This window comes from Corythoichthys intestinalis, chromosome 16 (assembly GCF_030265065.1).
Source record: "Corythoichthys intestinalis isolate RoL2023-P3 chromosome 16, ASM3026506v1, whole genome shotgun sequence".
Classification (NCBI taxonomy): domain Eukaryota; kingdom Metazoa; phylum Chordata; class Actinopteri; order Syngnathiformes; family Syngnathidae; genus Corythoichthys; species Corythoichthys intestinalis.
In genome coordinates this window covers 19,473,080-19,493,576 of record NC_080410.1, presented here as the reverse complement: position 1 = coordinate 19,493,576, position 20,497 = coordinate 19,473,080, and the positions used below count along the sequence as shown (strand labels likewise).

General features: G+C 38.7%; 1 protein-coding gene across 3 annotated transcripts in view; it reads right to left on the bottom strand.

Moving 5' to 3' along the window:
* The window catches only part of LOC130932026 (serine/threonine-protein kinase N1-like), a 77,098-nt gene that overhangs the window by 6,060 nt on the left and 50,541 nt on the right, over positions 1 to 20,497 (bottom strand). For 2 of the 3 annotated variants that reach the window (XM_057861377.1, XM_057861375.1), the window contains exons 5-20: positions 19,778 to 19,923; positions 19,484 to 19,697; positions 17,472 to 17,666; positions 16,917 to 17,026; positions 13,979 to 14,122; positions 11,815 to 11,890; positions 9,341 to 9,482; positions 8,786 to 8,840; positions 8,114 to 8,202; positions 6,404 to 6,476; positions 4,286 to 4,377; positions 4,027 to 4,203; positions 3,773 to 3,835; positions 3,622 to 3,698; positions 1,296 to 1,438; positions 738 to 845 (exon numbers count right to left, since the gene is read on the bottom strand). In XM_057861377.1, the coding sequence (XP_057717360.1) occupies positions 738 to 845; positions 1,296 to 1,438; positions 3,622 to 3,698; positions 3,773 to 3,835; positions 4,027 to 4,203; positions 4,286 to 4,377; positions 6,404 to 6,476; positions 8,114 to 8,202; positions 8,786 to 8,840; positions 9,341 to 9,482; positions 11,815 to 11,890; positions 13,979 to 14,122; positions 16,917 to 17,026; positions 17,472 to 17,666; positions 19,484 to 19,697; positions 19,778 to 19,923 (1,904 nt within the window). The remainder of the gene's footprint in view (positions 1 to 737; positions 846 to 1,295; positions 1,439 to 3,621; positions 3,699 to 3,772; positions 3,836 to 4,026; positions 4,204 to 4,285; positions 4,378 to 6,403; positions 6,477 to 8,113; positions 8,203 to 8,785; positions 8,841 to 9,340; positions 9,483 to 11,814; positions 11,891 to 13,978; positions 14,123 to 16,916; positions 17,027 to 17,471; positions 17,667 to 19,483; positions 19,698 to 19,777; positions 19,924 to 20,497) is intronic. The other variant, XM_057861376.1, reaches the window with a different exon arrangement.

Sequence of the window (20,497 nt, the reverse complement as noted above, 5' to 3'; positions counted from 1 at the left end):
TGTGTCATCCGGCATATTATCTCACTTTGACTAGATGTAAAAGATACGGGCTGGACATAGAAGGAGTGTTGGTGGCATAATTTGCCGGATGATACTTCATTAATGCCTATGATAGTGTCGTAACTATGTCATAATTATGAAGGTCTTATGGCAGTTTTACGATGCCGCTGTCAAATAAAGTGTTACCTATTAACCCAAATAAATCAACAAATAAGCTGCACTGGATTATAAGCCATGGGATTCAAAATGAGGGGAAAAAAGTAGCGGCTTATAGTCCAAAAATTACAGTTACCGAAAATAATCCTGAGTGTTTCTTCAAACGATGCAAAATTGCACTTTCATTTCACATGAGAGCATCACGCATTTAAACTATATTAAAAATCGAAGTACAACATAAGAACTTTATTATCGATTTTATTTTTTTTTTAATTAGCACAAAACAATTAGAACAATTACGAATGTATAAACAAACACATACAAACTTATAATGGCCTTAACAGGGGAGCAGTTGCATTAGACGAGTTATAACATATTCACTGTTGCCATTAGAGGGCAGTGTATCCACCTAAGTCAATAAAACTGAATGCAAACGCTTTCAAAACAAACCATTACAACGCCATCTTAATTAAACAAGTCTTCAACGCAGCATTTTTTTTTTTATCAACCGCAGTGAAAAAAAAAAAAAAAAAAAAAAAAAAAAAAAAACTCGATTTAACTCATAAAGTACAAAATCTCACCCGTCTCATAATACCGATGGCCTCAGTTGAGAGGAAGCGCGGGTAGCGAACTTCATCATTCACTATGCTGTCAAAAACCTCTTCTTCATCATCACCAGGGAAAGGAGACTGGGGGAAAGGGGAATGGATGTGTATTATTTTCTCTAGTATTCTTTCTATAAGCACATTCACAGCTCAGTCACGGCTCTTTGAAATACAGCGCAGTGCAACATCCAAGATTCAAATAGTTTTTGGAGCTTGGTATACCTCAAGTCATAGTGTGCACGTTTTTAGTTTTTTCGGAAGGGGAGGTAAAAAAAAAAAAAATAATCGGATTCAGGCAAGCACGAGACATTTGCACTCTGGATGCAGAATCATGAAGAATTAACAATGCAAATACTCAACCTTATTAATATACTTATAGTGGTAATCAGTCATTTTTGAGGGATAAAATACTCTGAAATGACAAATATTCTAAGTCTTTTACAGGTTTTGAATGGTTAACTGAATATTTCACTTTATGAACACAAAATAGTTGACTGATTTTTGAAGCTGCTATGTTTTTTTGCTGCTTCTCACCTCTCCGACCAACATCTCATACACCAGCACCCCCAGCCCCCACCAGTCGACTGCTCTTGTGTACGATGTGTCTGTTAGTACTTCTGGCGCCAAAAACTCAGGTGTCCCACAAAAGGTGCTGGTCCTGTCCCCGTATCCCATGCCTTAGTGTGAGAAACAAACAATTAATCAGAGTTTAAAAAAAAAAAAAAAAAAAAAAAAAAATTAAATAAATAAATTTAAAAAAACTTTTTCGGCCAGGGCGATAAATTGATTTTATGAATTTGAGTTATTATTTTACTGTGGATGATTAAAAAAATAATTTGAGGTTGTTTTTTTTTTTTTTGCCAAAAGGAAATCTAGGAACCAGTAATTAGATTATTCCAAGAGAAAGAGTTTGTTTGGATGGTGTAGTTATTACTTTGTATTTGGGGGGGTGACAGGACAAATGAGGATAAAAAAAGATACTTAAGACAGAAGTGCTGCACTTAATTTTTGTTCAACATTTAACAATTTTTCGACCCTAAATAGGGCAAGTGGCGATTTTTGGTACTTAAAAACAAACAAAAAACAAATCAACCCCATAAAACACCTGGCACGTAAGTAGACGTCACCTTTTGCGTCATGTATAATAGCCCACGATATTTGGTAAACAATTGTGGCCTACATGAACCAAAAAGTGATTACAACTATATACTGTATTTTTCCTATCATTATTTTAATGCATTTTGTCTGAATACAACGATATAATAAGAGTATAAACAAATTTAAAACGAAAATCAGTTTGATCAATTATGACAACCCAATAATAGTCTAAAGTTGATTTTTATCGTATTCAACTCATTGCCTATCAATGACAAGAAAAGACACCCAAAAGCGTACCGCACGTAACACGTCACCTTTGCTCATTAATATTCATGATGTTAGCAACTGTTGCTACGGGGGGGGTCAAACCTGCGTTTGTCCATCATGCTAGATGTATGTAAATAGTGTACGAACTAGATGTTTACTGAGCTAAACCTACCAATTCTGTCTGAAAATGATATCCCCGGCTCACTGGTAGAGATGTGGAACAACATAGAAATGTTTAGTTAAAGAGATGGCTTGAGTTCGAGGGCAGAAAAAGACGGGAAAAAGTGCCGACCTGATCCAGAGGTAGCTTTTTTTATCAATACCTTTTTCTTGTATGCATTGCCTTACGCCACTAACAATTACATTCTCCTGTTTCAACAAGCTATGCTTTACCACCATATGAACTCTCTTTCTTATATTTTATATCCTCTGGTTGTCTTACGTCTCTCTACGACCGTTCTTGGGGGTAATTCATATTGCTATTTTTGTGTAACGATCGCAAATCCTACTCGGTGACAGCCAACGAACACTTTTAATTTTTTTCATTCATAACAATTCTTAATTCTATTAATTTATCTACACTTCCCCCTTACTAAGGTTGTTTCTTTACAACAGAAAAGGTTAAATCTAGAGCCTACCTGTGGGCATGAACAGGCTTACTACAAAAAGACCAAGGCCAAACTTGGCTAATTTATTTAAATATCCGTATTTTAGAAAAGGCCTACATGACTCTTGTGATATTTAAATAAAAACATGTTCAGGTCAATCATTGTCAGACAGAAGCAAATGGCAAAACGCCATACTAAAAGATAAGTGAAAATATCAAAATGGGTTACCTCTTCGGGGCAGGCAATGGATCGCTATTGTCATCTGTAGGACCATGGCCCCCAACAAAATGTTTAATGCATATGAAGGTGAATGGCTTCACCTAAATGGCATAAAACTGGTCTTTTGGACGTCCAGTTGATCCATTGTTCACATTTTGTCCCCTCTGAGTTTTTGGCTTCGGAAAACGTATGAAGAAAACATCCTTCATATGTGGACAGTTGTACTGTCTAGAGTCGTTTGTACCATAGCAGCAGTGTTTACTCGGCATGTTCTTTTTTGAAAGATTACTGACAGAAAACAAGCAGTACTTGCATTGGTACTATGCGAGCGCGCTTCTATGTTGACCCTCTTCCGGTTTACGATGGTGACGTCACGCAGCCTTGCTGTCTAAAAATAGCATTCGTGCGGTACGCTATTCATTTAAACTGGGAGGACGACTGCGAATGTTCATCCTTCACTGTCAATGACGGCGCGAGAAATCCACTTTATTTTGACTGGGAAGTTTGAATGAACAAAAGTGTTGAACCTTATGCATGTAAAAGTATGAGGTGTGGGGAATCGGAAAAAATCTGGTGGAAAAAAATCTGAGATTTTGTTATTCGGCCATATCGCCCAGCCCTAATACTTATAGTATGTTATGTAAAAGACCGACGGGCAAAAGATTCACCTTCTTTACAAAGACCGAAGTCTGCTATTTTGGCAAAACCATTTAAATCCAGCAGCAGGTTATCCAACTTCAGATCTCTAAAAAAGGAAAAAGTTCATTCATAAATAAATAAATACATCTCACTTTTTGTTCTTTGAAAATCAAGACTTACCGATAAACAATCTTATGGTCATGAAGGAACTGCAGACCCAAGACCACACAAGCAGAGTAGAACCTGTCACACATGGTGGACAACAACAGAGATTTCAGATCTTAAAAGTAACATTCATTATCCCACTGAAAGGTTTAAAATCTGATTCCTGTGTGACCCTCCTTTTTCATACAGTATACTCCTTTTGTTTTTCGATATTGAGCTGTGTTCTATCATTTCTTCCCCCACAGAACCAAACACAGAGTAAAACTCACACAGCACGTGGTTCTGAAAAGACATCTGCATGAATGTGCATCATGAGGTCCCCTCCTGCTGAGTACTCCATGACGAAACACACATGTTCTGGTGTCTGGAAACATGCAAACAGGTTGACCAGGAACGGGTGATGAGAGCTGTTGACGGTCTCAAAGATTCGCTTCTCGCACATCAGACTGAAGTAGGACAAGACATGAAACTGTTGTTAAATTACAGTACAGGAATCATTATTAGTTGACGGGCCTGTGTGCTGTTTACCTTTCCACTTCATCCCGCGTGACTATGTCTCCTTTCTTCAGGGCTTTGATAGCATACAGGCTGCCTGTTCGCTTGTATTCTGACAATAACACCTGGAGACCCCAATAAGGACTTTCATTACAGAATTTTAAAGAGGCACTAAAGTCACTTTCAAAACAGTTTCATCAATAGATCAAAAGGTCCAAACGGGAGCGTGTCTTGGTTGAAGTGTGTTATCGGTGTAGTTTTTAATTTGATTGCAAATGCATTTGTTATTTAAAGTTATTTAAGTTAAATCGTTCTGCAAACGGTAGGTTTTGAAATTGGTCGTGCTGTGACTTTACAGTGTGCCTCATAGTGTTGTTAATAACGGCGTTAAGAGTTTTTTTTTTTCAGTAGTGAGGAATCTAATCGATTCCTCTTCCCATCTTTGCATCTTTACTGAGGATGTGAAGGGGCGCGTTACTACAATTAGGTTGAATGAAGGGCGACTTGTTTGATTTTGTCACACATCTGCCTGCCTGTCTGGAGAGAGCAGAGCGGGAGGTGGGAGGAGGGAAGGGGGTGCTGACGCAGTTGCAAACGCGATGATGATTGGCTAGGTGGCTCGGAGCGTTAGCATAGCATTCGCATTCTCGTTAGCATTAGCATTTAGTGTGGCAAGCATCATAAACTCTCGGGCAACTTTTTTTTTTTTTTTTAAACATACAGATCGTGGCGTCCAGGTGGGTACAATTCATTGAAACTAATGTAATGTTTTCCTCCTGATGTGCATTATCATCACTATCCAGCAGTGTTGTTAATAACGGTGTTAGAGTACAACGGCTTTACTAACGGTGTTATTTTTTTCAGTAGTGAGTAATCTAATTAATTACTTTTCTCATCTTGGAAACGCCGTTACCGTTACTGAGGATGTAAAGGCAATACAATTAATTGAAAATAATGTACCGTTTTCCTGCTGAGTGTGCATTATCATCACTATTCTGCAGTGTTGTTAATAACACTGTTAGAGTACAACGGCGTTATTTTTTTCAGTAGTGAGTAACCTGATTAATTACTTTTCTCATCTTGGAAACGCCGTTACCGTTATTGAGGATGTAAAGGCAATACAATTAATTGAAAATAATGTACTGTTTTCCTGCTGAGTGTGCATTATCATTACTATTCTGCAGTGTTGTTAATAACACCATTAGAGTACAACAGCTTTACTAACAGCGTTATTTTTTTCAGTAGTGAGTAAGCTAATTAATTACTTTTCTCATCTTGGAAACGCTGTTACCGTTACTGAGGATGTAAAGGCATGCGTTACCGCGTTGGTTGAATGACGCGAGAAAAGTCAGAGACACGGACTCACGGAGACGAGAGAGCAGAGCTGGAGTGGAGTGGAGAGAAGGGAGTTGTGACGCAGTTGCAAACGTGATGCTAGGTGGCTCCAATAATACCTGACTGTAGCCGATAGCCTACAAACTACGCCCACATGATGCTACGGTAGATATCACATGTATATAGAACTAAATGCGAAATGACAGACACAGCGGCGTTAGCACATGTATAGAGAACTAGATGTGAAATGATAGACTCGCCGGTGTTAGTAAAACAGCCGCCATCTTAAAGCAGTAGACTTCTCAGGAAGGCTCTGTTGTAAAGAACCTTCCTCGCGAACCTAAGTAACTTTTTATCTAAAATACTCGTAAATCAGCAAAATCTTGACTTGAATCTATCTTTTAATGATAAAAGCGTTTTAAAACTTTCACATGTTGAAAGTAGACAGAAGGGAACTAATGCAATAACGGGAGCTATTTTAACAACTTTAACGGTTAATTCACAACATTAAATGACTTCCAAACACAGCAAAGGATACTTTTTTTTTTGGGAATGAAAAAAAAACATGAAAGGTAACCCCAGTTACTTTGCCAAGTAACTAATTACTCCTGCATTCAGGTAACTGAGTTACTAACTCAATTACTTTTTGGGAGAGGTAATTTGTAACTGTAATTAATTACTTTTTTTAAAAGTAAGATTAACAACACTGCTGTTCAGTACCATCTGTTGTCACAAAAGTTATAAAGAAAAAAAAAAGATTGTTTAGAAAACAGCTTAAGTGCGTTGATTCTGAAATTAATAATGAGGTGTTAATACCTTGCCAAAGTGCCCCCTGCCGAGAACGGCCATCAGCTTGAAATCCTGCAGGCAAACATGTCCTCTGCTTGGTCTGAGTGAAATTAATGGCAGATTATTCGCAGTGCATTAAAACACAGAAGTAAACATTTTCTGTCATAAAATGTAACTCAAGAAATAAATTGAGGGCAAAACATCTTTAGGCTAGGCGATATGGCCTTAGACTAAAATACCAGATTATAAGGGAACCTTGGACTTCAAGACTTGTAGGCTCTAAGGAGCCGCAATCGTTCTCTTTTACTAAAATATGCTATTAGAAAAACATAAAATATTGCCATGGATTTAAAAATCTATATTACTTAATACATGTTTTGACCTACGGAGGGCGCCATGTTTTATGCGCACAATGGACGCTCGGGGTGAGGACGTAGTTTGTCACTGTCACTAGACGAACACTACCGGTTCTGCAATTCCTTCTACGTGGCGAGACATCCAACATATTCGCATATCAGTTAAAAGCGGCAAGTACTTACTTTTTTGTGTGTGTGTGTGTTTTTTTTTTTTAAGTCTTTTATTGCCTTTTCTTTGCCTTTTTTTGCATGTGTTTTCTTGTGGTAGCTTTAAAGCAAATTTTTGGCACCATTAGTAACGTAGCATATTTAAACCACCCTTATTTTATATTACTACTTTTAAGTATTCTTAAGGCATCTTTAGTATGTTCTGTCGGTATGCATCTAAACAAAACATGCTGAAAGCGCACGGTAGTACTTTGGGTGTCATATTCGCCTCTTGTAGAACGTTTTGCCAGTGTACATTTTGGCTGGACACCAGTTTTGTCATACTCTCGTCTTGTCTCATCCCATCCCGTCTTACCTATTCGTTTAGCTTTTGCTGCTTGTTTTGTGAAATACTGACAGTGCTGTCATGCTTATTAATATTCCTCTGGAGTTCAAATTGAAAAGGTTGAACAGATGATATGTTTATGTCGCTAGAGTCATAGTCTGGAAGACCTGCTGCGTAACCTACTGACGTCACCACCCTCTGACGTCAACAAAAATGGCGACCTACCAGTTAAACTAATTTTACAAACTGTATAAAAACGAAAACATCAAGAGGGGTTTTAATATCAAATCATTTTAACTCATAATAACGTTTATCTTCAGAACTACAAGTCTTTCTATCCGTGGATCCCTTTAATAACAAAATTAAAATATTTTATAAATCACCAGCAATAAAACCTCAATAAATACATAAAATCGATTTTTTTTTAACCCAGGCCTACAACCTGTAGCCTATGGAGAAGTAGGAAGTTTGTTCTAAAGAATTAAAGAAAAAAAAAAAAAAAAAAACACATTCAAGGAAATAATTACGGTACAAAAAAGTGATAAACCTCAATTATATCAATGTTGTTTTGCTTGGATTACTCACGTATTAAGGTTTGTTTACAATTAACTTATTGGCTGCTATTGACGGCGATAGACGTCCAATTCAATTTGACTAGGGGGGTTGGCAGCAATCAACAGATTGCAGTAAAACATGATCACTCATTGCCAGTCATTCCAGTTCAAATGGATTTGATATCTATCACTATCACTGGCATTGAATGAGTTAAAAAAATGGCTAAACCCAGAAACATATTGTGTGCTAGAGTGAGTTTCTGTTGTCATGCTGTGTTGGCCATATTGCGCACAGGATTTATGAGTAGTTATACAGTACGTGTGGTTTCAGCACCTGCGCAAGGAGTCCCTTGAATGTGATCTGGTCGGGGGGTCAGGAACAGGAACATCCGGCATGGAAGGGGGCTCGATTACCACCGTCTGCTGCAGGGGAGCACCATAGACCAAAGTACAGGGAGAAATGAAGAGACAATGTTAGAACAACAAAAGGACTAAATAAATGGAAACTGACATATGAAATGCAGTCATTTTCCAACAACTTTGTACAAACTACGGTCTGCTATCCCCCACCCTTCCTCACTCAACCTGCATCATATACAGTACTACCATAAAAATTGTCATGGCATGTCTCGTTTGCCTTGACATTCGAACATGGGCTGCAAAAATGCAAGGAAACGATTTAAAATAGCAACAAAATGAATATTATCTCTTCAGCTCACACTGTCTGTTCCCCAACACTAATTACTTCTTTGAAAAGACACTGTAATTAATCGCTAAATGCTTCAACCTTGATGAAGGTGCCATCTGCCTCACACCTTTTCCCGCTCTGACGCTTGCTGTGCACATCTAAATCGGTGGCCCATTTTCTAAATTACTTTACGTGGATGAAAAATTTTCAAATCACTTCTGTTCCCAAGCCAAATGTTTCTAATCCAACAGACGATAAAAAGGCGTGTAACTTTCTCTTTGACTGGTGCTCACTCACCACAGTGGTAAAGTCACTGACCTCAGCTTTGAGGGCGGATTCTGTGTCCAGAGTTAGTTTTTCTACAGAGATTTCTCTGCAAACACAGTAACAACAACAGACGAAAATGTTTAACAAAAATCTATTCAAGGTAATTTTTATTCGAGTAAACACTCACTGGTTGCCACTGACGATGCTGGACGTCCAATCCAACTCACTGGATCACTGCTAGCCCTCCAGTCAAACTGGAATGAACGTCTAGCGCCATCATTGGGAGTGAAACATTATCACTCAATGATCAATCAAAGGACAATTGGATTTGATGTCTATCACCATCAATGGCAGTGAGTGAGTTAATCAATAATGCCACGTTTAATTACATGACAAGTACAGGATTTTCCAAAGATTCAAATTCAGTCAAAATGGATTGGATGACTATTGCTGTCAATGGCAGCCAATAAATTGGACAGCCCCAAACCCTGTAAAGGACTTTTACTTCCATTTAAACATCATACTTTTATCAGCACTCAAATCATCATTGCAAAGAATGCAAAAGATTTCTTAACACTTTTCTCTAGTCTGAGAATATAGACATACCCAGTGCCATGTGTGAGTGTGTTGCTTGAGAAACCAGGTGTGAATGCAGGTGGATTGCTTCCACTGGGGATGGCATTCCGCAGGAGTCGAACCCACGTACTGATATCCACGTTCATCTGGCGGGCACGCAAGAACGCTTTACCTGGGACAAACACATTCAAAGATGTGAAATGTCCTTTCAGCAGTGGATCAAAGATGTACATGATTCAAAGTGCGGCTAACATCATTGTCGCTAATAAACCAAAATTGAAAAGTAAACAAGCAACTGCAGCATCCTTGTTGATAACTGGCAGCAACTTTAGGTGCGTTTGCTTTTTGATTACAGCACATATAGTACATTTTTAGCAACATGAGGGATGAAAATTATTTGGAAAAAGCAGTTACATTTTCTTAAATGTCTTTGGGTTGGAGTTGGGCTTAAAGTTTGGGTTAGGACCAGGGGCGGACTGGTAATCTGTAGCTTCTGGAGGCTCACAGAACGGCCGGTGCCATACATACATCACTGTTTTTATCCCCCCTATCCTCTATGATTATCTACAGTTCGTATCCAATCCGACAGGTGGCAGCAATGCGCCTGGCTGTTAACCGCCAATCTGATAGGAGAAGAACGAAGAAAGCACAGAGTAGCCTACTTTGGTAAAGCCTTACTCCTTGTGGAAGCAAAATAGCGACGAGCGTGGATAAACGATATGGAAGGTGGTGGCAAAAAAAGAAAAGAGAAGGGTGGCGCGGAAAAGGTTAGAGAGAAAAAACTGAAGAAACTCGAGAGCGAAGCGTTGAAATGCCACAAGTTGACAGACATGTTCGCAAGCAGCAGTCTGGCTGCAACGGCCACACCGGCTAGGAACAGCACAGCCCCCTGCGATGGTGAGAGTGGGGACGGCAGTCGCTCTCATGAGCAGCCAGTGCAGGGAGAGAGAACAGACAAGGGAGAGGGTAATGATGAGCTGGTGGAAGTTCTCCAGACAAGCGCAGGGTAAGTAAGTAGGGATGAAGAGGGTTACTTGCTAGGTATATTGGCAATTGTTATCCACCAGGTAGCTACATTTTAAATGAAATAAATGGCAATCAAAGGGGTTAGTGCCAGCTAGTCCATGTCCCCGTTTGCAACCGTGTCATGTTAAAGTATGCTAATCCTACTGTCCCTCTCCTAAGAAAAATTATTTTAGCTGTAAAACAATGTATGCACGCGCACCAGCAATATTAATTCAGAAGAAATAGAGTCTCCTGTGTTTTTCTGGTTCAACATAGAGATCCTGAGAGTGTTCTGTTCATTTCTCAGTGAGTATTCAAGTTAAAATGTATTATTACAGCCTCTTTTCATTTTGATTTATCATAAATCATACCATGTTTTTCTATGTGCTTCAGGCAGTGTCCTGCCTTTTTCTGGTTCTACATTGAGACCTTGACTGTGCTGTTAATTTCTCAGTAAGTATTCAAGTTAAAATGTATAATAATGCACTGTGTAGTTCTTCATAGCCGCTTCATTTTTCTCTCAAAGTGCACGAAATTGATGCATTTTACAATAAAATGTAAAAAACATACATTCTCCCATGGGGGCATGCCCCCGGATCCCCCTAGAGCACAGGTGTCAAACAGATTCCAGAAAGGGCCAAGTGGGTGCTGTTGTTCCAACCGATACGACGCAGAGGGTTTAACCAATGAACTTCCTGCTGAAACAAGCAGCACCTGACAAAGTTTAACTGATTACACATGTAAAAGATCTCATTGGTGAAAAGGTGTCCTCTTCATTGGTTGGAAAGCAAACCTGCACCCATTTGGCCCTTTCTGGAATCGGTTTGACACCTGTGCCCTAGAGCAGGGGTCTCCAACCCGGTCCTCAAGGCCTGCTGTGGGCCCTGGTTTTTGTTCCAACTGATCCAACACAGACCGTTGAACCAATGAGGTTCCTGCTAAAACAAGCAGCACCTGACTGCAGTCAACTGATTGCACTTCTAAAACACCAGATTGGTGAAAAGGTGTCATCTTGTTTGGTTGGAACAAAATCCTGCACCCACAGCGGGCCTTTATGGAATAGGTTGGGGACCCCTGCCCTAGAGGGTCTGTGTTTCCCTTCGTACAGTGATTCTTGTAGGCTTGGCTGAGTCAAAGTCCAGGACTGCTTTTTAGTCCCAGTCCGCCCCTGGTTAGGACACTTGATGAAGTGTCAATCATTCATTAATGTTCAAGACTTATTTTTGTGTAGTAATTTTTTTGTAATGAAATGTCTGGAGAATGTTATGTACCTTTTAAGTGCCGATTTCCATACTAACCTACCACTGCATCATTAAGCAAACAAATACAGTGGAAAGTGCATTTTTTTAACCTTACTAAGGTACTTTTGAGCTATCAAGACCATCTGCTACACCCCGTGTGGCTCCCATGTCACAGCCTATGTCCCATTTTGAAATAAATATAGTGTATCTCTTTATAAGACACAGCTCCAATATTTGAGTGTGCGCTCTGAAGCATACCTTGCTGTTTAGAAAAGACATTCTTTTGTCTCTGCAGTCTGCGTCCTCTCTCTATTACTGGGTTGAAAAAGGTGACCTAATAAGAAGATAAAGAATAACAAATAACAAATGAATTAGGGGTCTTTTGCTAAAAATGCTTGATTAATTAGTAATTCTGGAATCAGTCTAATTGATTCTCTTCCACATTTAAAATTACAACACTTGGACATGGGGATGTCCCGATCCGATCACATGATCAGAAATCGGATCATTTTTCAGAAGATTGGGTTTTTAATTTAAAAAGTATATTTTTTTCTGCTTTATGCTCGCACAGCCTCTCACCCTACTTCCTTCTAATCAGTGTGTCCTGCGTTTGGTACTTAAAATTAATAATGATTGACAAGTTTGTAGCTATGATTTCGCCAGCAAAGCCTCAGTGGCTTTACGATCAAAGGCACAAATGTGTTAATCATCGTTTAGCTAGTTACACGTCTGTGGCAACTCCTCGTGTAAGTGGGAGGCTGTTTTCGGCAGCGTGAGCATCAACGCGTGAGTGAATTTGAATGGATTCACTTTTATGAATGATATGAATGTTTTGCAGAGTGATTAAAAGTATGGTGTTAAAGGTGATTCAATGAAAAATGTGGCTGCGCCTACATTTTGTGCTGGTGCAACATAAGAAAAAAGGTGCACAAGTGCAACCAATTCAAAAAGTAAGTGTGATGCTTTGGCAACATATATCGCAATATTTTTCCAAAATTGTTCAGGCCTATGCCAAACATACAGCAGCTATTCAAGTTATCTGGTGCAAATTCTTCTAGTTTTAATAATGCAATATAATATCGCAATGTATAGCAAACCCCTACCAAAATTGCAATGATAGTTTTTTCCAATATCATTCACGCCTAATTTATATGGTTTTTTTTGTTTTTTTTTTTACTTTTTATGGGCTAAGAAGTAACAAAATAATCCAGAAATACAATGACATTGCCAAAAGATACAAAAATACATGGCGGAAAACACTCAGGTGACTTGAAGTTCCGCTCTGAGACCCCCAATTTGGCCAAATTTCAAAATTGTCCGATATGCATGTGTGATACATCATTGGAAAGCTTAAAATCTAAATTTTCTGGGGGAAGAAAAATTTTGAACAGGAGGGCATTTAAAAAAAAAAAAAATGTAAACAGCAAAATCCTATCTGGAGGTGAGAGCACGCGAGAGCAGAATTCCAGATGCCATGACTTTAACGAGATATTATCGCGTACTTACCTTGTTTCGATCCAAAAACTCCATGTAGCATGTATCATCGAATGTCAAGACACAGCTGTGAATGGCAACAGCTGGATTTTTTGGGGGATTTTATGGGTGAAACATGGTAATATAACAAGGGTCCCGATGCAAAAATCGCAGACGTCAAGGAATGGTCGAGTTTTTCATATATTTACTCTTTTAAACTTTGTTTTTTGGATCGATTACTTATCATCTAACATATCGGAGAAAATGCGACAGTAACAAAAAAAATACAATTAAGCAGTAGTTGTGAGGTAGATATCTATGACTTTTTTACAGACACCATTTTTTTCATTGTGACGTCATTTGTTTAAAAATTTAAAATATGCGAGTGAATAAAATGTTTTTTTTTTTTTTTTTAAACGAAATGTTAGACATCAATTAATGATTCTGAGCTAAAAATGACATTTTGAATAATAAATATAATTAACTACCTTCGTTTTATGGGTGTGTTGAAACAAAAGTGTTTGTGCGACGTCTGTAAACGGGGGTTTCCAGGGTAAAACGGACAAATTAAAAATAGTTCAGGGGCTTAATGCGCCATGAATCTGCTATGGCAGCATAGACATATTGTTCTATCAAACACAACAGTTGTTTTGGCTTGAAATACAGCAGTTTCTTTTAAAGAGGAGTGCAAGAGCAGAAACTGCTTTTTCAGACTTGTCTGTGTTTTCTGCCATATACGTTTTATACTCCGCAACACCCGTGGGAAAAGCGGAAGAGAAAGTACTGTAAAAAGTACAGTACTGTAACATGTTTGGAACTTTTGTTCAAGTACAACCAAAAACTTTTTTATTTATTTACTTTTTGGTATCGGATCAGGACTCCGTATCGGCATATTCTCAAAATCAGGTGAGTCAGAATTTTTGATAAATATCTGTTGTTTGTGTGTTACCTCTGCCAGCAGCAGGCCCTGTGGTTCCAGCTCTAGCTTGACTCTGTGTCTTTGGTTATCCAAAAACTCTTCCAGCTTCAAATATTTCAGCGCACACAGAGAGCGGTAATCTCTCCAGTACACCCCAATCTCCAACTCCCTAGACTAGCCCAAAAGAAAACAGAAACATAACATTCCCAAATCCATATACAGTAAAGAAAATAAGTATTTGAACACCCTGCTATTTTGCAAGTTCTCCCACTTAGAAATCATAGGGTCTGAATTTTTCATCATAGGTCCATGTCCACTGTGAGATATTATCAAAAAAGAAAAATCCAGAAATAACAATTTATGATTTTTTTTAACGATTTATTTGTGTCATACAGCTGCAAATAAGTATTTGAACACCTGAGAAAACTAATATTAATATTTGGTACAGTAGGCTTTGTTTGCAATTACAAAAGTCAAACGTTTACAGTAGTTTTTCAAAAGGTTTGCACACACTACAGGAGGGATCTTGGCTCACCCATTTAGTCACCTTTCTGGGCTGTCGCTGAAAAACATGGAGTTTGAGCTCCCTCCAAAAGTTTTCTATTGGGTTTAGTTCAGGAGACCAGCTAGGCCATGCTAGAACCTTGTTATGCTTCTTACAGAGCCACTCCTTGGTTTTCCTGGCTGTGTGCTTCGGGTCATTGTCATGTTGGAAGATCCAGGCATGACCCATCTTCAATGCGCTGACTGAAGGAAGGACATTGTTCCCCAAAATGTCAGCCTCAGTCATCCACTCTTTAATACAGTGCACTCGTCCTGTCCCATGCGCAGAAAAACACCCCCAAATCATGATGCTACCCCCCCCAGACTTCACATTGGGGATGGTGTTCTTAAGATAGTACTCATCCTTCTTTTTCCTAACACGGTTTCTGGAATTCTGACCAAAAAGTTCTATTTTTTTTAAAAACTCTAATCTGAACACAAAACTTGCTCCCATGACTCCACTGCATTATCCAAATGGTCATAGGCATACTTAAGACGGGCCTTGACATGTGCTGGTTTAAGCAGGGGAACCTTCTGTGCCATGCATGATGACGTCTAGTGTACTACCAACGGTAACCTCGGAAACGGTTGTCCCAGTTCTTTTCAGGTCATTGACCAGCTCCTTTTGTGTAATTCTGGGGTGATTCCTCACCTTTCTTAGGATCATTGAGACCCCTCGAGGTGATAGCTTATATGGGGCTCCACTCCGATTGAGACTGACTGTCATGTTTAGCTTCTTCCATTTTCTAACGATTGCTCCAACATTGGACCTTTTTTCACTAAGTTGCTTGGCAATTGCTCCGTAGCCCTTTCCAGCCTTGTAGAGGTGAACAATTTTGTCTCTGGTGTTTTTGGACAGCTCTTTGGTCTTGACCATGTGACAAGTTTGAGTATCATTGATTGTATGGGGTGGACAGGTGTCTTTATGCTGCCATCGACGTCAAACAAGTGCATCTGATTCAGGATAATACATGGAGTGGAGGTGGACTTTTAATAGGCGGACTAGCAGGTCTTTTTAGGGTCAGAATTGTAGCTGATAGACAAGTGTTCAAACACTTATTTGCAGCTGTATCACACAAACAAATAGTTAAAAAATCATTCATTGTGACTTCTGGATTTTTCTTTTTAGATTATGTCTCTCTCTCTCACAGTGGACATGCACCTATGATGAAAATTTCAGACTTCTCCATGATTTCTAAGTGGGAGAACTTGCAAAATAGCAGGGTGTTCAAATACTTATTTTCTTCACTGGAATACAAGCAGTAAATGATATATGTAATGTTGCAGACTTACAGGGGTTGGACAAAATAATCGAAACACCTTTACAAAAAAAATCAAGAAAAAAAAAAAAAAAAAAATGGTGTCATCTTCCTTTTGCGGCAATTACAGCTTCAATTCTCCGAAATATTGATTCATACAACTTGCGAATTTTTTCCTAAGGAATCTTAAGCCATTCTTCAGTTAGAATACCCTCTGACTCTTTCAGAGACGATGGCGGTGGAAATAGAAGTCTTAAATGAATCTTTTAAACTAACTCTAAATGCTCAGTAATGTTGAGGTCTGGGGAGTGTGCCTGCCACTCAAGATGCTCAACTTCATTAGAATGTTCCTAACGCCATTCTTTAACAATTATGTTCAATGATAATGATGCCAAAATGTTAGGTGTTTCCATTATTTTGTCCAAGCCCTGTAGTTGGTCAGTGACTCATTGAATCCCCTGTACCTATGTGAGAGACAGGAGTTCAAACTAAATATCCTCAGGCCATCAATTTAGTAAGTGTCAAAAGCTTTGAATACTTTCAAAACTGATTGTTGATTTATTGTTCTTGAGGCGATTGAAACAAACAAGGAAAACAAGAACAATGGAGCTGGAATGGAAACTGGATCTGGAGCTCTTTAACCCCTGACTTTTGCAATTCAACTTCTTTCCCACTTTTTAAATACAGACTCAAAACACGTTTGTCTATTCACCCATTGCTTATTACGTTCATTTTGCTTTTTAATCAGTGCTTTTGTTAACTTTAATTTGTATTTCCTCTATAGTGTCCTTGAATGTTTTAAAAGGCGCTTTAAAATAATATGTATTATTATTTACTGACCAGCAGAGCAAAGCATCTCCACACAATTGCTCTAGGAATTGCATTGTCTAGTTAATATAATTGTTATTATTATGTTGTTGTTGTTGTTGTTTTTTTTTTTATTCACTGGTTGACATTGAAAGCAATACACATCTACTTGTGAATAACCATTTAAAGTCACGACAGAAGGACGAAAAGAGCAACAATATTGGATATCTGTCATCGTCAATGGAACGGAAAGAGTTAAAGTTGTTTTTAATGATCAAAAATAGTTACTCTGCCTATACAGGGTTAAGGTCTCTGTTTTTGACATTTGGAGTGACTGCAATGCCACGACCCATTCTCACCCTCTCCAGCTCCACCGTGAAGCTTTGATCCCACGTCTGATCTCCAAATGTTCTCCAGGCGGTCTGACCTACCACTGTGTTCTCCAGCTTCAGTACTGCACTCACTTCCACTGCAACATGCACACAAAAAGAGGCATTGTTTTATTCATCTATACAGGGGTAATTATTCATGAGCGTTATAAATAACCTTGAGTTTCAGTCTTCCCTTAACCCTTGACAGGGCGAAGTTAGGATTTAAAATATTGGCTAAACTTAGAATTTATAAAAATGGATATGTCACGGGTAAATTATAACCAAATTTTTTTGTAAAAAATGAACACTATATATTTGCAAGTTCATTTTTTCCCCCTCTAATCCTCAAATGGCATTAACTCACACACAAAATTAGACAAAATATGGATTGAATATACTGTTAATGTGTATTGTTTCTCATAAATTGACTTAAAATGTCTTATTTCTTAACCTCTTAAAAGTTCATTTGATGAGAAAAAAATGCACTCATTTTCTTTCCTTATTTACATCGTTAATTTAGTTAAAAAAAAAAAAAATACATACGAGACAGTTCATCATTCTTGCCAGGGATCTTAAGGCTCATGCTACTCGTGCTGCGGCTGTAGAGGCCACTCAATTTAAATGAAGAACGTCCATCTCCTGTAGAGTAAGCAGGAAGAACCACGGGTGTCCCTCGGGTCCTGCCTGGGACAACCTCCGGTAGCCCTACACATCCCAAAAGATGAACTTGAAGAGTTCCTGGACAGAGAAGAAACATGGAGCAAGTAAGGAAGTCTAACTCAGGGTTACATTGAGGCAAATGCCTCAAATCATTTTCACATATTTTGGCCATTTTGGGGGAGAAAGATGCAATATGTCCAGTCCATAGACCTCACTGTCAGTTGACGGGGCTCCTGGCCGATCCGTAGGGGACCTATTTTGAAAAACTTTAAAATTCAAATATTTTCAAAACCAAAGCCGCTAGCGACCTAAAACCAAAACAGGCACCTTCCTTAGGCATACATGAGTCTCCATGAGCAGCGACAAAGAAAAAATTCAAAGTCGTTCCCTAATAAAATCCAGATTTTTTTTTTTTTTTTTTTACAGTAGGAGCTATTTGACAAAGCTTATGGTCAGGCTAGTTGAAATCTGACTAGACTCACAGTTCAGTCTAAGCTGCACTAGAAGTTATAATGCTGGGGGATGTACAGCCACTGAGTCCTATCTCCTTTTTCTCACTCTACCTACCACTTGTCTTCCTTCATTTCTCTTTTCTAATTCTAATATCTAGTTGACCAGTCTCTTCATCACTAGTCACCCAGTGTCCCCTCGTAGCCCCCCCCCCCCGTCTCATTTGGCTAGATGGACCTCCTCTTGTTTCTTCATTCCATTGCATCTCTACAAATTGGACCTCCTGCTGCTAATACCCACCATCAGTCCTGGTGTATCTATAGCATGTCCGTCCTGGGAGTGGATCTCTCCTGACTGTGATTCTCCCCAAGGTTTCTCATTTTTCCCAAAGGGTTTTTTAAGTTTTTCCTTGCCGACATGGAGGGGCTAAGGATAGGGGATGCCCAGGACTTGAACTTTATCTAATTCATCTACCGTTGTTGACTGTGTAAGTGTGTATCATATTGCCTCTGCAAAGCTCTTTGAGACAACCTTGTTGTGATATAGGGCTATACAAATAAAATTGAATTGAATTTTTTTAAAAGCATGAACAAAATTTAAAATGGCTATAATATTCTCAAATTTTACGCTAGATGCACAAAACTCACCAAATGCAGAGATAATCACCTATGTTTTCAGGATCAATAGCAAGATTTAAGATATCATTTGTTTTTGCCCAAAATAGCAACTTTTTTTTTTTTTTTATTTAGTGTAAGTTTTCAACAGTTAATAAATCGTTCCATTTTCACATCAGAAACTTAATACTTGAGGAAAGCATCATCTTAATTTGTCTAAATTACTACTTTTTTTTGCCAAAAAACGAGCAGTTGGTGGAAAATGACCTGATCATTTGAATGTAAACTTACACTACTGTGTATGGATACAACATGGTGGCCATCACAAAACAGAGTTTTTAAAGTTGAAAATTATTGTAAATAGATGCATACATCACCAGAATTCCTATAGCTATGAACATAGAACAGTTTAGATTCTTGGTTAAAAGCGAAAAAACGGGCAGTTATCATATATTTTACGTAAATATTTCGAGCTAAAATTCTGCTACGGTGATCCAATGTGGCGGTGTACAGCAGCCGTCACAAAACTAAGAGGTTTTAAGTTGAAAGTGCATGCATGGGTCTGTTTTATCTAATAATTACCTTGAATCCTTGACCAAATCACTCTTGAGACAATCCAGCCTGCTTGTATGCAATAAAACATTCGTCCTGTTTCCACCTAAATCCGGCGTTTGAACGCAGTGTGTTTATGAGTTATCACAGTGAAAGTCAAGGCGTTGCGCAATGATTATGGGAGCTGTCTTGTCAACTGATAGTGAAGTCTAAGTCCATTCGGCTTCCATATCTATTTGTGTGAGCAAATCTGTCGCCAATCAGCTCCTTGGTGTCTACCTGTTAGAGGTGATGGTTTACTTAGGGTGCTGTACTGGTTGTGAACATAGGATGTGCTATGACGAGAGCTGAAAGCTGAGGAGGAAGCCAAAGCCAGCTCCTCCTTGATGAGACAAGCCTTTGGGTGGTCCTCTGGGAGCTCCAGTAGCCGCTGCTCCAGAGAGCATCTGAGCAGGTCCAGACGCTGGGATGACTCACTCAGACCGCATTGTGCCTGCAAGTCACAGACAGATCTATTTTACAGTTCCTGGTTCATGTCCGTGTTGCTTTATAAACAAAAATAAACTTTCTGACCTCCGCCATAGCCTTTTTGTCTTGGACTTTTCCCGCACCAAGTAGTCGCAGCATATTCTTTGCTCCTTCAGCCATGGCATGCTCCACACGGTAATGATGCCACAGCTCCTCAACACGCAGCTCAACCCCACACATGTCAGCTTTGCCTAGAACACAGCGGATTTTTTTACATATTGTACAATGAAAGGCAGTGTAGTCCAAAACTTGTGTGAGCCTTTCCACTGAAACCAAATACTGTACTTCTTGGTGTGTCAAAATGCAAAATGATGCCCTTGAGATGCAGTGTGACTACTTGATTAAAAAATTATATACTGTAGGGCTGTCAAAATTATCGCGTTAACGGGAAATAATTATTTTTTTAAAATTAATCACTTAAAATATTTGACGCATTTAACGCACATGCCCCGCTCAAACAGATTAAAATGACAGCACAGTGTAATGTCCACTTGTTACTTGTGTTTTCTTTTTTGGTGTTTTGTCGCCCTCTTCTGGCACTTGGGTGCGACTGATTTTATGGGTTTCAGCACTATGAGCACTGTGTAATTATTGACATCAACAATGGCCAGCTACTAGTTTATTTTTTGAATGAAAATTTTGCAAATTTTATTAAAACAAAAACATTAAGAAGGGTTTTAATATAAAATTTCTATAATTTGTACTAACATTTATCTTTTAAGAACTACAAGTCTTTCTATCCATGGATCGCTTTAACAGAACGTT